General features: G+C 38.8%; 1 protein-coding gene across 2 annotated transcripts in view; it reads left to right on the top strand.

Moving 5' to 3' along the window:
• LOC126251741 (proton-coupled amino acid transporter-like protein CG1139) overlaps positions 1 to 16991 on the top strand; it is a 139949-nt gene extending 122958 nt beyond the window's left edge. For both annotated transcript variants that reach the window (XM_049952351.1, XM_049952350.1), the window contains 2 exons: positions 5656 to 5822; positions 15662 to 16991. In XM_049952351.1, coding sequence (XP_049808308.1) covers positions 5656 to 5822; positions 15662 to 15903 — 409 coding nt within the window. In that variant the 3' untranslated portion in view covers positions 15904 to 16991. The remainder of the gene's footprint in view (positions 1 to 5655; positions 5823 to 15661) is intronic.
• The last annotated feature ends 1120 nt before the right edge of the window (positions 16992 to 18111 follow it).

Raw genomic sequence — 18111 nt, 5'->3', positions numbered from 1 at the left:
CAACAACGTACCGAAAGGACTGCTCAGGATTGGCATCACATTCTCTTCACTTATGAGCGTCACATATGCCTTCAAGCAGACAATTGTCAGAGACATGGTTGGAGGCAACTCAGTCAGGCTGAATGCCTTAGACACACTGTCCAGTGAGTGCAGCAAGGTGCTGGTTCCCTGATGTTTTGTTTTGGGGTGGCATTTAATGGGGCCAACGTATGCCACTGGTGGTCATGGAAGGCACTGTAACGGCTGTACGATACATGAATGCCATCCTCCGACCGATAGTGCAACCATATTGGCAGCATGTTGGCGAGGCACTCATCTTCGTGGATGACAATTCAGGCCTCCATCATGCACATCTTGTGAATGGCTTCCTTCAGGATAATGACATCACTCGACTAGAGCAGCCATCTTGTTCTCCAGACATGAACCCTATCAAACATGCCTGAGATAGATTGAAAAGGGCTGTTTATGGACAACGTGGCCAACCAACCAATGTGAGGGATCTATGCAGAATTGCTGCTGAGGAGTAGGACAATCTGGACCAACAGTGCCTTGATGAACTTGTTGATAGTATGCCACGATGAATACAGGCATGCATCAATGCAAGAGGACGTGCTACTGAGTATTACAGGTACCGGTGCATACACCAATCAGGACCACCACCTCTGAAGGTCTCGCTGTAAGGTGGTACAACATGCAATGTGTGGTTTTCATGAGCAATAAAAAGGGCAGAAATGATGTTTACGTTGATCTCTATTCCAATTTTCTGTACAAGTTCTGGAACTCTCAGAACTTTTTTTGATGTGTGTATCTAGAATTTGATAAAGGTTCCATTGGGCCTTTTTCAGTATTAGCAAATTCAGTTGTTTCTCAATTCCACTGATATTAATACACTCCTGGAAATTGAAATAAGAACACCGTGAATTCATTGTCCCAGGAAGGGGAAACTTTATTGACACATTCCTGGGGTCAGATACATCACATGATCACACCAACAGAACCACAGGCACATAGACACAGGCAACAGAGCATGCACAATGTCGGCACTAGTACAGTGTATATCCACCTTTCGCAGCAATGCAGGCTGCTATTCTCCCATGGAGACGATCGTAGAGATGCTGGATGTAGTCCTGTGGAACGGCTTGCCATGCTATTTCCACCTGGCGCCTCAGTTGGACCAGCGTTCGTGCTGGACGTGCAGACCGCGTGAGACGACGCTTCATCCAGTCCCAAACATGCTCAATGGGGGACAGATCCGGAGATCTTGCTGGCCAGGGTAGTTGACTTACACCTTCTAGAGCACGTTGGGTGGCACGGGATACATGCGGACGTGCATTGTCCTGTTGGAACAGCAAGTTCCCTTGCCGGTCTAGGAATGGTAGAACGATGGGTTCGATGACGGTTTGGATGTACCGTGCACTATTCAGTGTCCCCTCGACGATCACCAGTGGTGTACGGCCAGTGTAGGAGATCGCTCCCCACACCATGATGCCGGGTGTTGGCCCTGTGTGCCTCGGTCGTATGCAGTCCTGATTGTGGCGCTCACCTGCACGGCGCCAAACACGCGTACGACCATCATTGGCACCAAGGCAGAAGCGACTCTCATCGCTGAAGACGACACGTCTCCATTCGTCCCTCCATTCACGCCCGTCGCGACACCACTGGAGGCGGGCTGCACGATGTTGGGGCGTGAGCGGAAGACGGCCTAACGGTGTGCGGGACCGTAGCCCAGCTTCATGGAGACGGTTGCGAATGGTCCTCGCCGATACCCCAGGAGCAACAGTGTCCCTAATTTGCTGGGAAGTGGTGGTGCGGTCCCCTACGGCACTGCGTAGGATCCTACGGTCTTGGCGTGCATCCGTGAGTCGCTGCGGTCCGGTCCCAGGTCGACGGGCACGTGCACCTTCCGCCGACCACTGGCGACAACATCGATGTACTGTGGAGACCTCACGCCCCACGTGTTGAGCAATTCGGCGGTACGTCCACCCGGCCTCCCGCATGCCCACTATACGCCCTCGTTCAAAGTCCGTCAACTGCACATATGGTTTACGTCCACGCTGTCGCGGCATGCTACCAGTGTTAAAGACTGCGATGGAGCTCCGTATGCCACGGCAAACTGGCTGACACTGACGGCGGCGGTGCACAAATGCTGCGCAGCTAGCGCCATTCGACGGCCAACACCGCGGTTCCTGGTGTGTCCGCTGTGCCGTGCGTGTGATCATTGCTTGTACAGCCCTCTCGCAGTGTCCGGAGCAAGTATGGTGGGTCTGACACACCGGTGTCAATGTGTTCTTTTTTCCATTTCAAGGAGTGTATCTATATCATTCATCTGAGCAGTGGTACAAGATTTAAACAAGGGCAGAACTACTAGTTCCCCCTTTGAAACAGAATTCAGCATTTCTGCTTTTGCTTGCTATCAATAATTTGATTTCCTGTATCATCCATCTAGACGTCAACTTTGGTGCCTCAAACAGCCTTTATATGGTAGTCACTGAAGGCTTCAGGTATAATGCTTTTGAGAGCCAAATACAGCTTATTTATCTATGGCCCACTTATTTAATGTATGCCTTGACTCATTTCACATCCCTGAAGAATTTCCTTCATGGCAAAACCTATGGAATACCCTGAATGAAGACCATTCTGCAAATTAATACTGTCTTCTGGCATTGCTGCTTTCTTATAGACAACCATATCATCATGAACAGTCTTAAGGAGCTTCCAGTGCTTTCTACTATATTATTTATGAACAAGAACAGTAATGGTCCTATCATAGTTTTTTGGGGTACTCCAGGAATTACCTTTACATCTGTTGATTTTGATCCGTTGAGAGTAATGTGTTGATTTCTATTTACAAGGAAGTTTTGAATCCAGTTACAAATATGGTATAATACTCAGCAAACTCATATATTCTGCACTAAATGCCAGTGTGAGACGCTGTGAAATGCCTTCCTGAAGTCAACAAACATGAGATCAACCTGAGTGATATTTGCCTACAGCACTATGTGTCTCACGGAGGAACAGAGTAAGCTGAGTTTCACAAGATCTCTATTTGCGGAATCCCTGTTGATTTTCATTGAGGACCTTTTTCTTCTTCAAAAGCATCTTAAGGCTTGGACATAAAACAGAATCCATAATTCTACAATAGCATGTTGTCAATATTGTGTGTGTGTATGTGTGTGTGTGTGTGTGTGTGTGTGTGTGTGTGTGTTTCCTATGATCTTTCTTGAAAATGAGAATGACCTGCACTTTTTTCTAATCAATAAATATCCTTTGTTACTTCAGCAATGTATGATAAACTGCAGCTAGAAGGGGAGTGATTTCTTTCACAAAATGTTTGTAGAATCTTATAGGTATCTCATCTGGTCCTGATGCCTTACCACTACTTAGTAATTGTAGTTACAGTTCTACTCAGTGTCAGTTATCTCAGTATCTACCATTTCATAGTTCATATGATGCTTGAAAGAAGGGACCATGTTACAGTCTTCCATGATGAAACAATCTGAGAAAACAAAATGCAGTATTTCAGCCTTCTCTCTGTTATCTCCTGTGTCAGTACCAGTATGGTCACTGAGTGAATGAACAGTGCATTTTCAACCACTTACATATTTCAAGTGAGATCAAAACCTCTTATGGTTTTTACTTAAATCAATTGACAAAATTTTACTTTCAAATTCATTGAACACTTCTCTCATTGATCTTCTTAAACTTATTTTTGCTTCATTCAGCTTCTGTCAGCTAGGTTTTGACTCTCTTTGTTTACATAGCAATTTCCTAATATGCCTATTAAACCACAGTGGGTCTTTCCCATCCATTAAGACCTTGCTCAGAAAATATGCGTCTTCGGCATATTGAATGAAATGTTTGAAATTTATCTACTTGTGCTCCTCATCTTCATCCTCAGCATTGAATATCTGATGGTGAGTACTCAGATACTCTGCAATGTGTATCCTGTCACTCTTACTGACACTATTACTAATGTCATGTTCTTATTTATAGCCAAGTTAAAATTGCAGCACCTATTCACTCCTTTCATGCACATTTTTGTACAACTGTGCAGTTATTCTATGAAACAGAATCCTCTTAGTGTTTCCTAGCACTGCTGAATTAGTTGTCACCTGAGATAAACTGTGAAGCAAGCACCAATCCTCTCTTAAATTAAAATCTCTGTCCCTCTTTATATGGTGGTGTCTTTCTCTCTCAATCCTGGTTTGTAGCACTAATTTTATGATTTTAATTAGGGCAATGCACAGCAATTGTCCATTTGCTTGGCTGCTTCAGTTAGGACTGCTGCTTATGCTCTTGGCACTTCCCCTTATCTGTCCTACCAAACCAATTTACCCGTTTGTCATCTAAATCTGTTAAATCAAATGACAGCTATAATGTATATACTGTCCAGTCAGAGAACAGTAGTAGATGGGTATAATCCCTCTGAATGTGAAAGCATTTATACAAACCATTTAAGTCTTTTGCTAACTTGATGAGCTTTGTTAGCAGTCATTAAGTGACTGAAGCTGTATTTCCTGTCAGAACCCCACTGGATTGCATGTGGCACATGCCTAGCTTATGGATACTTAGACTATCTTTAACAGTACAAAGTAGACCTTTCCACTCTGTTGGTAGGGTATAATGCAGTGGACACAGAGCTCCCATAGGAGTCTACTAGAATTTTAGTGTCAAGCACCTATTTATGCCTGAGTTTGATTCCCAGTATCAACTATGTTCTTTGATGCACATATGTTTTCTAGCATCCTCAGTCTACAGAATTCGCTGTCTCCCAGGATTTTTCTTAATTTTAAAGATGAAGTGGCCAGTTAACTCTTAATAAACTGTACATTGGAGCTCATGTATTGGTAAAATTGACAACTCTATAACTGTATGATATATTATGTGAAATCTCTATTTCAACTGATACCTTTAATATGTTACTCCAGAAACCTGTAATCTGTACCATTATGCAGGTGTAATTCTATCTCATTTCATGGTTATACTTTGTGTGGTGATTGTTGACAGATAATTTGCTTGGCTGCTTCAGATGTGTGTGCTACTTACATCCCTTGTCCCTCTCCTTAAGTGTTGTAATGGTAGCCTCCTCCCGCCTCTCCCACCACTACTGCTATACATGTTTGAGTTCATGCAGTGACCACACAATTGATGAAAGGAGCTCATCAAGACAACTGGGCAATACAAAATAATGTGTTCCAAATTGCAACAGTCAACAAAGATAGACGCGTATGAAAACATTCCATGTATCAGTTACACTGGAGAGAGGGGAAGGGAGAAGGAGGGGGAGGGGGAGGAGAGAGATGGTAGAGAGTAGGAGGAGGAGGACGAGGTCATTAGAATTGGAGCACAAGTGCAGATTAGGGAAGAATAGGGAAGAATGGGGACCGAAACTGGTTGTGCTCTTTCAAAGGAACCATACTGGCATTTGCCTGAAGTGATTTAGGAAAATTTTAGAGAAATCATGGAAAGTCAAAATCTGGGTAGCTGCATGTGATTCTGAGCCATCATCCTACTGAATCCACCATCTCGCTCTGTAGTAGAGAGTAAAGAGTAGAGAGAGAGATTGAGAGAGAGAGAAAGAGAGAGAGAAAGCTTATTTAAAAAGTGTGAACAGTCCAAATTAAGCACATCCATAACAGCTGTATATTTTTACAGATTGGCCCAGTTAGTTAAGATCAAGATTGCAGTGGCAATCTTCTTCACATATGCACTGCAGTTCTATGTTCCCTTTGAAGTCATCTGGAACGCATCCAAACACTATTTTGGCTCCTACAGATTGTTAGCTGAGTACGCCTTAAGGACAGTTCTTGTTTTATGCACAGGTAAGAGGTTTATAACTTCATTAACTATTTCATAATGTTGCTTATTTAAGTACCCATATGTGCAATGTTCTATTATAGAATGAAAATTAACACAATCATCATCTTAATGTATTAGATCAAATGACAGGTATAATTTATACACTGTCCAGTCAGAGAACATTTTTGGGTGGGTTTAACCCCTCCGGGTCTGAAAATGTTTGTAGAAACTATTTAAATCTTGTGATAACTTGTTGGAATATTTTAGTGTTTATTAAATATACACAGATCCAAATTTTTGAAAGTGCTTGTTAACTACCAGTGAGACTTGTTTTTAGGAAGAGTTCTCTGAAACAGAACCGTAAATGATCTCACAAGTGATTCATTCATTCAGTCAGTCATTCATTCATTCATGCACTGTGTTTCACAGATGCCACAATGAAGGAGTACATACAGAGATATGGAATGAGTCAATCTGTACATTAATAGGCAGAATAGACATGCAGGCTACTTCTGTAAAGTATACTAACATAAAATTATTACTAGTGTTATTCTGTTCACACCAATATTTATGGTAATTACATCTAGATTATTATAAAACTGATAACCTTCAGTTTTCATAGTTTAACTATGGACTCTCAATAAAGACACATGAGACCATGCTCTAAAACATCAGATCCAATGTAGAGTGCAGAGAACAGCTGCCAAGAAGTTTCCTGATCAATATAGGGGTAAAGAAATGAGACAACATTTCATGTACATTACCAGAAAAAAATTAGTACACCTGGAAAGATGATCTCAATTTTGATGCGATGATGGCTTATGCCACCTGGGGTATAGTATATGTACTGATAATGGTTTCAACATCATCTGCCAACAGATCAACAGATAGGGTAGTGGTATAGCTATCAGGGCGCCATCTGTACCCACCCTTTATTAGGGAATGGTAACAGGAAATAGACTTGTTGTGGAGCAAATATGTGAAGCAAATAGGTGACCATGTTATGCAGACACACTCATGCTTCCTACAGCCAACTGAGTGAGTTTGAAAGGGGCCAAATAGTGGCCTTCTGAATAGTGGTATGGTCCCTTCACAGAATTTCCACACAAGCTGGATATGATTCATCAGTTGTGCAATCATTCTGGTATAGTGGTCATGTGAACATTCTCACACCCATAGATGAGATTCTGGACATCCAGTTCAGATGCCAATTAGGATTGTCATGTTGTCAGGGTGGTAGTGGCAGATATTACAGCTACCACAGCATACATAAGAGGGCTTGTGAGTCTAGATGTATCAAAATGAACTGTTACAAACTTGTTATTAACAGTGGGACTACTACAAACACACACACCTCTGGCCCGTCTTCCACTCACATCACAGAACTGATGTTCATGGCTCAACTGTTGCTGTCAGAGAATCACTAGGAAGATGCAATGAAGCACCATGGTGTTTAATGATGGAGGCAGATTCTGCCTGCAAGTGATGATCATTTGCACATACAATGAAGACAGGGTGAGTGCTGTCTTGTAGAGTGTATTTGTCTAAGACACACTGGCCCCACCCCAGTCCTTAAGGTTGGGGGTGTGGCAAACTACAACTCTTGTTCACCTTTCATGTTTCTGGAGGGGACACTAATCAGTGCTTGGTATATGCAAAATATAGTTAGACCCATTTTCTAGCCATGCTTGCAACAGGAAGATGATGTGTAATTCCAACAGAATATTCCTTGCCCACACACTGGCTGTGAAAATCAATTTACTCTGCAAGATCTGCAGCAACTGCTCTGGCCATCGTGATCTCTGGACGTGTCTCCAATTGAGCACATGCGGGATACGATGGGTCTCGTCAGCCAGCAACTCTACAAAACAATTTGAGCAGATCAAGCAGGTGTGGCATAATATGTCCCAGGGCAGCATTTGCCATCTGTATGATCAACTAGATGCCAGAGTTAGTGTCCACATTGCTGCCCATGAAAGCTACACCATATACTAGTATGGGTGTTTCGGAGTGGATCAACATTGGTTCCTGAGAACTGCTTGTGCTATAGATCTGTAAATGTAATCATCTCATGCACTTGCTATGCACTGTTGCAACAGTAAATTTTGTGCAAGCTGGAGACCTCTAAAAGGGTGTACTAGTGTTTTCCTGGTAGTGTGTATTATTTAACTATGTCATGGAAAAAATATCATCAGGGAATGGACCAAATCTCTATCAGCAAACACTGGGCTAACAGCAGGGATCAAAGTAGACAGCAGAAAAATTGCATGCCTGGATTTTGCTGATGACCTGACCTTGCTGGAAAATGCCATGTGAGAGGCTTCTTTGTAACTACAGGCACTGCATTTAGCAGCACAGGGGACAGGCCTGTTGATTAACATGAAAAAGACCAAAATCTTTACCAATATTCATGATGGCCTGATAACAATTAGAGGCAACACTAACAAGCATATCAAGAGATCCAAACCATTAAGTATCTTGTGGAATGGATTTCAGATGATCCCAGTGAGATGGTAGCTTTTGAACAAAGGAAAATGAAACTACATAGAGCATCTATGCTACCAGAAAAATGTGCATCTTGAAATAGCTGTTGATCAAAATAAAACTAAGATATCATAACACAGTAGTCAGAGCTTTAGTCCTCTACCCAGCAGAATGTTTATCACTAAGTAACAAGACCTCAATGAGATTCCTCAAGTTACAAGAAAGGAATGTTAGTGGCACCAAGGATCGTAGAGGATTGAAAATAATGACACAAACCTAATTGTGAACTCTGCCAAAATCAAGAAAATAACTTCACCAATGCAATCAGAAGAAGACAACTAGTGTTCTATGGCCAACTGTACAGAATGGAACCTTATAAGCTGTCCTATCAGATCTTCAAAGTAGCCAACAAGGGTAAAGCATCTGTGTCCCTGTGGATCAAACAAACAGAGAAAAACTTTCCAGAATTTCATATTAGGCAAGACATAATAATTAAGAGGGGTAACTGTCATTTAGCTATTGAAACCGGACCGTTCCTAACATCCTTTACAGAAGCTAACCACAATGATATAAGGAAATGATCTGAGGAATGCAAGACAGAGTTCAGAAGGGAAAAAAGACTATTGGGCTAACAGAAATGCTGAAGGTATTAACAAGAAAGCAGTCAGTAAGTTTTACCAAGAACACCAGAAATGGCAGACAACAACAGCACTGTAAAACTAGTATGGTCCTTACATGACCCAAACTAGTTAATAGGCTAGACACAGACATTAGGCAGGGAATTAAAAACACCTGGATGTTCAAAAACAAAGGAAAACAATATCTCTTTAGCTGGTCCTTGAATTTATCATAATATATTGACACAAGAAGATAAATTTTGCGTATCTCCAACGTTTTTATTAACTAGATCATAACTTTGTCAGTATGTAGACAGCTGTGTAAAATTACACAGATGCTTTGTTTAAAGTATTAGATAAAAATAACAGCTGAGTAATAGCAGAAGAGAAATACCAGTGGCTTGTATCAAAGTAAACATTTTTCTCCCAATATAGATGAACATAGATCACATAATCAGCATTAATACATTAACATTAGTCATAAATAGTTGTTAATGCACTTTGTGGAAGTAGCCTGCAGTGGCTACTTTTACCACCGAATGTATAAGAACCATAACACATCTATATCAAAATGAGATAATTAGTTTGTCTGTATTTGGACTTACAAAGAGTTCATAGAAATGATGTAATATAATACGTAAAGCTACTCTCTCTCTCTCTCTCTCTGTCCCCTTCTTCTTCTTCTTCTTCTTCTTCTTCTTCTTCTTTGTCAAATTGACATTGAAGGAACTATTGTAAGTCCTACTCAAATACCAGAGTACTTTAATGAATTCTTTATAAATGTAGCCAAGTCTGACATAGGTGTAACAGATTATCACAACAAAGTAAATCCCTTTGGCCTAGGTGAAAACACTGAAAACTTTACAAAATTCTTAAACGTTTCTGTGGAGGATGTAGAAAATGCTATTCCAATATTAAGAAACAAAAAAATCTGCAGGTTGGGATGGAATACCCACCAAAGTTAGTAAAGTGATACACAAAAGAATTGCAAATCCACTAGCTCAAATAATAAATCAATGTTTTGAAGAGGGCTGTTTCCCAGAGGTACTGAAATATTCTGAAGTCAAACCACTCTTCAAGAAGGGATTAAGAGAGAGCATGGAAATTATTGTCCTATCTCAATTCTCCAAGTCCTATCTAAAGTATTTGAAAAACTAGCTGTTGCACAAATCCAAAACTTAATTGCAAAATATTCTGTTATTCTAAACAATCAATTTGGTTTTCAGCAGGGGAAAAACACCATAGATGCACTAAACAGTTTCATTGCGAAAATAAGTACATCATTAGACAAGAGTAATAAGGTGGCAGGAATTTTCTGCAACCTCACAAAGCCATTTGATTCTGTAAACCATGCATTGCTTGTTTACAAACTTGAAAAGTATGGCATTAGCAGCAGTGCCCTATAATGGCTTAAATCCTACTTATCGAACAGAAAGTAAAGAGTTAGCATCTATTCAAATGGCACATATTATTTTTCTGTCTGGCGAAAAGAAGATACTCCATATTAGGCCCAGTCCTATTTCTCTTCTATGTTAACAACTTACCATAAAATATCAGCTCCCCATCAGTTCTGTTTGCAGATGATACTTCTGCCTTAGTTGGAGATCAGAATTCAGAAACAATTCAGAGCCCTCAGTACCTTAGAAACTTGGTTTCAGCCAAATGAGTTGAATCTAAACGTATCTAAGACTCACATGATGCAGTTCAAAACCAAACAGTCACAATGTGAGCCGATTAAGATTGTACACAACAACCAAGATATAGAAGAGGTTGACTCATCAAATTCTTTGGTTTAAATGTAGGTAAAAATTTGAGCTGGCAGGCACACATTGAATACCTACCAAACAAATTGAGCAGCTTTGCATTTGCAATGCAAGTATTATCAACTACAACTGGCATGGACATATGAAAAGTAGCATATACAAGCTACTTCAAATCTATTATTAGGTATGGCATTGTTTTCTGGGGTAACTTGACATAGTGTGGATTCTAAAAATACAGAAAAGAATCATTCGAAATATGTGCACTGAAGATCACAAAGAACCATGTCGATCATCATGTAGAAAACTTAAATTAACTCTGCCACCATTATACATATATGAGATTTGATATTTCTGTACAATAGACATGAATTATTTGAAGGAAACCTTTTGTCCATTCACATGATACTAGAAACAAAGAAAATATTATGTTCTCCACCCACCACCTCAGACTGTATGACCAGGTACCTCTTTTTATTTTATTTTTTATTTATTTATTTGGTCCTGTTGATTACATATTATACAGCCAGTGTACAAGTAATATAGGACAAGTCAATTGATGCAATTACAGTAGTACATTAACATTTATACATCACATTGCACAGACATTGGTTTATTTTACAAGAACAATTACTTGCATGCAGTATTAAAGCCTGCATTCTGCCAAAAACAGTTTAAGTGATATTTAAAATAGTAGAATAAGTGACAGTGCATATTTTTATGCTACTGACATATATAAGGAAGTAAATTTTCTTCATGGTCATGGTTTGAATGAATACAAGTTTTAACTGCATTCCTTAAGAAGAGTTTTAAGTGAATGCTCAAGAGAGTGGGATACATGGGAGTTCACATTTTCTCATAATGAAACAGATAAATTTAGGCAGTTTCCCCCACTCTTGTACATCATAACTCTAAGTATTCATTCATTTTATAGAAAGTTTGTTCGATGAGAAATAATTTTAGTTTCCTTTTGAAAACCTGTACATTATTTATTTCCTTTTTCATATTGATGGGGAGCTTATTGAAGACCTTTATACCTGACTCAGTAGCTCCCCTATGTACTTTAGTGAGAGATGCAGAGCCTTGATGAAAATTTTTCACCTGTCTTGTGTCATGCTTGTGGATGTCACAATTTTTCTGAAACAGTTCCCTGTTGTTGGCTACAAATAACATCAGTGAGTATATATACTGACCTGTGATGGTAAGTATCCTGAGAGATTTGAAGAGACCTCTGCAAGACGTCCCATTAGGGACCCCACATATTAGCCCCACTGCTCGTTTTTGTATTCTGAAGACTTTTTCAACACCTGCAGCATTTCCCCAGAAGATAATGCCATAGGAGAGAACAGAATGGAAATATGCAAAGTATGACAGCAACATTATTTCTCTGTCTACTAACTGATGGAGAGCTCTTAGTGCAAAGCACGGTAAGCTAATTTTCTTGACCAGCTGATCAATTTGTTCTTTCCTGGCCTCAATACATGGAAATGAAAATTTGTAATAAATTAAAAGGGAACAAGTTGGTGCAGATGAATTTAGGTTCACTTAAAAGAAAGCTATATGAGGTACCGACAGTGAAGTGTTATTACTCAGTGGATGAATTCATGCAGGACAAAGTGGAAATTTGAGGTGGATAAAAATACCCTTATAGTGTTATTATTTATTGTAGTACTACTATTTATTAAAGTAAAATGATTGTAACTGTATTATAAATTTTTGACATGTCTCCAAATGGATTGCAGATATACGTCACGAGATGATTAAAACACAATTCATAATTCACCAAAACTAATTTAAAAAGGATTGTGTCATAGAATATGCCATTTTGAAATTGATAAATCATATCATATTAATTTTAAGTGATAAAATACTGTCTGTGAATTTTTAACAGCATTTTATCACACAATTAACAGTTTTCTCCTAGAGCAGCTGAAATATTATTATATCAGGGAGCTTGCTGACAATTAGATTTTATGCATATAACTTAATGGATGTAGAGTGTAGCATTAAGGAACTTAGGTCATGCACACAACAAAACAATATCTTCAGTATGGGGGAATAATCACTACAGGTGTACCATAGAGAGTGCTGTTATTGTTATATTTGAGCTTTACTGAACTGAGATGAAACATAATACATCCATTTCTCTACTATACATGGCTAGACCACTCATCATTATAAGAACCACATGAGTGTAAATAAATGAATGAATGAAACAGAATATTCCAAATTATAAGGTGTTTATATTTGTTGAGAGTTGTCTCACATATTGACGATTCTGCCACTGTTTAGTTGTATTGAAAACACTAATAGACATATTATTTAACACTTTATTACAACACTCCATGTGAAAAGGGCCTCAGACATTTCAATGATATACAACAAATAGTTATGTGCATGGCACAAGCAAAGGCAAAAATTCATATAAAAAGAAAAGAAAAAAAAAAACAGGCCATACAAAAGATTGTGGCTCACAGTAGATTCAACAAGAGTACAGATACTCATTTATGTTCTTTGACTAAGCTCAACAATATTGATAAGAGAGTGAACCATAAGTCATGTGGTACAAATATTGTTAAACATCTAAACTCTATAACTTTTTCCTGATACTTAATATTAGATTTTGAAACTGAAAATGTTAAAGCTGACATACCTTTCCTATGTCTTATGGCTTCATATTTTGGGGCAATCTATCACTGAGGAAGAAAGTTATGTGTTGCACAGGATAATATGTGGTGTCCACATTAAAACCTCTTGTAAACAACTCTTCAAGCAGTTGGGCTTGCTGGCAACAGCCACACACTGCATTTATTCCCTTATGATGTCTGTTGTCAACAATTAATCACAACTGAAAAACAAAACAATGAGAGAATGCAATACTGATCCATGGAACATGCAAAAACTAAATTGTACTACGCTAGCTTGACTCATTCTACACCCCACAAGACGTCCCTTCATTATGAAATTTGTGGAACACAATTTATGGATTAATGAAGGAATTAATCAGTTAATGATGAATGATGTTTATAGGAAAACTGAATTCCTATGACGAATCATTCCAAATACCCTGCCAGAAAAAATTAGTACACCCTTTTAGAGATTTCCAGTTCACTCATGATCTACTGTTGCAACAGTTCTTGTGGAGTACATGAAGTGATTACATTTACAAATTAAAAGCACATGCAGTGCTGAGGTACCAGGTGTCGACCCTCGCTGAAATGTCCATATTGGTACATGGTGTAGACCTCCATGGGTGGCAATGCAGGCTCTGTCTCTGGCATCTGGAGGTTGTATTAGCCAGGGAAGTTGCTGCACATCTCGCAGAGCATATTGATTTTCACGAGCAGTGTGTTGGCAAGCATTATCCTGTTGGAACAACACATCACCTTGCTGTTGCAAGAATGGCAAAACAATGCATCTGACAACATTCTGCACATACCAAGCACTGGTTAGTGTACCCTCCAGAAAAATGAAAGGTGAATAAGAGTTGTAGTTTGTCACACCTCAGACTATACGGACAAATACAGTCTGCAAGACAGCACTCACCGTGTCTACGTCATTGTGCAACAATCATCACTTGCATGCAGGCAGAATTTGCTTTCATCACTGAAAATCATGGTACACCATTCCTTCTTCCAAGTAATCCTCTGACAGCAAAAGCTGAGCTGTGAATGTCGATGCTGTGACATGAGTGGAAGACAGGCTAGAGGTGTGTATGTGTGTGTCTGTAGTTCCACTGTTAATAACTGGTTCACAACAGTTCATGTTGACACATCAAGACTCACAAGCCCTCTCATCTGTGCTATGTGGCTGTACAATCTGCCGCTGCTGCCCTGACAACAACAATCCTGGCAGGCATCTGTGCTGCATCAATGCCCAGAACCTCATCTACAAGTGTAAGAACGTTCATGTGACCACTAATACCAGCATCATTGCATGACTGATACAGCTCTTCCAACTTGTGTAACAATTCTCTGAAAGGACCAATCCACCACTCAAAAGGCCACAGTTTGGCCCTTTCAAATTCACTCATTTGGCTGTAGGAAGCATTAGTGCATCTCCATGGCATGGTTGCCTGCTTGCTTCACACTTTAGCATCACACTGAGTCTTCTGGCTGTGAGCATTCCCTCTTGACGGGTAGACACAAGTGGAGCTCGGGTAGCTATGCCACTACTCTGTCTGATGGCTGACAATGTTGAAACCATTATCAGTACATCTGCTATCTCCCAGGTGGCATATGCCATCATCAGATCAAAATCAAGTTCATCATTCAAAGTGTATTTTTTTTTCTGGGAGTGTATTTGACTATCATAAAACACAATACTGGGAATAAAAAGCTTCTATTTTGGCAGGCAAGTATTTTGCCACATTCATATGAAGTTACACTGCCAAAAATATTGTGCTTGAACAGTTTACAACTAGATAAAAACAAAATGTCTGTTTCCTAGGTGGTAGTAAGGTGAAAGGCTCTCCACAAATCAGTGTTTGAACCAGTGACTCCCTGAAATAGCTCTTAATTTGTCTGAAAAAGAGTTAAAATGAAGTATTGTTAAATTTAAATAGAAAAGTCATTCAGGATATTTGATCAAAGGAGACAATTATAGTTTCCCTATTGTCCTGTCTTGCTGTCTTTCTCCTAGTCTAACATCCTGGTTGGTTTCCCTGTCATTTGCTATTGCCTTTTTCTAGCTTTTGAAAGAAAGTGCTCATGTTCTTATTATTATTTTTTCTATATATGTCTGCACCAACTTATAAATAGATGTTTATTAGGTTATAGATTTTTTTACCTGATTGATTTATTTTATGCAGCAGTGAACACTAATCAAGATTTATCCTCTTAGAGAAAATCTGCAGTTGTTTCATGAAGGAAAACAATTTGTCCTAATGTCAGCAAAGAAGATTTACATTCAAGTCATTATTAATATTACTGGTACTTAAAATAAATATTTCTATAATATACTGAAATAAAATAACAATCTTTTACATTTACTCTATTCCAGTGGGCGTGGCAGCTGCAGTGCCAAACATAGGCCCTTTCATCTCACTAGTTGGAGCTGTCAGTTTGTCTACTATGGGCATCATATTCCCTGCAATTATTGAACTGGCTACATTCTGGGACTCACCTGGTCTTGGTACTTGTTACTGGCACCTCTGGAAAAATATTTTAATTATTATGTTTGGTGTGCTTGGCTTTGCCACTGGCACATGGTCAAGTCTGAGAGAGATTATTGAACAAACATAAACTAATGAGGCATTGAGAAAAGAGTTTTCAGGGTGTCTGCTCATGCACTCTGCATACATCTGCAAAATTTTGGAAGAGTAATCTCAGAAAAAAGAATACAGATACAGATATTCTTTGTTACACAAGCTGGTAACTATAAAACCCTTATGTTAAAATGGCCCACATGTAGTATTAATTTATTTTCGATACACGATTATGTGGCAATCAGTTCCAACAAAAGCCGGATGGAACATAATACATTAATATGGCTACCAGCCAGTATAACATTGGTTGGTCGCATCTTATCTTAAATATGTGCTAGTGTGCAATATTTATCATCATAACATTTACTGCTATGTCATTTGTGTGAGGCACAGGCATAATTGTAACATTCTCACAGTTTGTGCATCGTGATCATATGATAAATATCTCTGCGGCCTTAAATCTGGTTAAGAATGGCAACTGCCTGTACAACTTTCTGTTGGCTATAACTGGTGACACAATTTGATAAGTAACACAAACAGTGTTAGTTATTCTGAATAAGCCAGGAGTTCCTAATATGTGATTAAAATAGTTAAGAAATATATACAGTTTAATTTCTCACATGTATCAAGCAGCACTGAGATGCACTGTACACATAAAAGTATTGTCTGTGTATTAGTAAAGGAACACTAAACTTGTTGTTGTTTTCCTCTTCTATTGCTACCTAAGAGCTAAATTCTATTAATGTAATAACACCATAACATAAGAAAAATTGTGCTCTTAGTTACTGTATTCTTATCATTCAGTTGTAGCTTTTATGCAAATATGAGGAGTGTTCTTGTGTAGCAGATATCTGACTAGACATTTACTTGCATGTGTGTATTTTCCACTATCATGAAAGAAACACTTGAGCACTGAATCATGTTCAGTAAATATTTTTCCATACTGTAAGGAAATTTTGTAAAATTTGTAAACTGCATAAAGTTATCAGTGACTGTATCACCAACTGATACAGCAATGACATCCACAATTAACATGGTTTTCTTTTAACCTACTGTTAATGTGATCGTGATTATATGTGATTATTGCTTGAAGGATGAAAATACGCATTATTTGTTGAAATGTGTCATGTCAGTCATGAACTTAAATGAAGAAATTACAGAAAATGTATTTGATCATTTAATATGTGTATAATGTAAAGTAAAATGTTATTTATTTGTTTCATGAGCTTCACAGTGAGATTCTCTGTAATTGTGAAAAATATAATTCATTCATTCTTTTAAAAATTGGTGTGTTGGGTGTTGCTGTTATTGTAGTCTTCAGTCTGAAGACTGGTTTGATGCAGCTCTCGATGCTGCTCTATGCCATGTATGCCCCTTCATCTCTGAATAACTACTGCAGCCTAGAGCCTGTTTGCTGTATTTATCTCTTGGTCTCCCTTTACAATTTTTACCTCCCACACTTCCCTCCAGTACTAAGATAGTGATCTCTTTATGACTCAGAATGCATCCTAACAACCAACCCTTCTTTTAGTTATTCAGTAACTCTTCATTAATTATGGAATCTACTCATCTAATCTTCTGCATTCTTCAGTATCACCACATTTTAAAAGCCTCTATTCTCATCTTGTCTAAACTGCTTATCGTCCATGTTTCCCTTCCATATATGACTGCACTCCAGACACACAACTTTAGAAAAGACTTCCTAACACTTACTTCCATACTCAGTGCTACTAAATCCCTCTTCTTCATAAGTGATTTTCTTGCCATTGTCATTCTACATTTTGTACCCTCTTTACTTCAACCATCATCAATTATTTTACTGCCAAATAGCAAAACTTGGCTAATACTTTTACTATCTCATTTCCTAATCTAATTCTCTCAGTATCTCCTGATTTCATTTGAGCATGTTCCATTGCCCATGTTTTGTTTTTATTAACATTGTCTTATATCCTCCTTTCAAGACATCTTTCAAGACCCCTTTGCTGTCTCTGGCAGCATTAAAATGTCATTGAAAAACCTCAAAGTTTTTATTTCTTCTCCCTGAACTTTCATTCCTTTCCCAAATTTTTCTTTTGGTTCCATTACTGCTTGCTCAGTGTATTGGTTAAATAACACTGGGAATAGACAACAATGCTGACTCACTCCCTTCTCAACCATTGTTTCCCATTCACCCCCTTATAACTGCCATCTGGTTTCTGTACAAGCTGTATGTAACATTTTGCCCCCTTATTTTACCCCTGACATT

This window comes from Schistocerca nitens, chromosome 4, assembly GCF_023898315.1.
Source record: "Schistocerca nitens isolate TAMUIC-IGC-003100 chromosome 4, iqSchNite1.1, whole genome shotgun sequence".
Taxonomy (NCBI): Eukaryota; Metazoa; Arthropoda; class Insecta; order Orthoptera; family Acrididae; genus Schistocerca; species Schistocerca nitens.
Note: the sequence above shows the minus strand (reverse complement) of the source record. Positions and strands in the feature narration are given on the sequence as shown.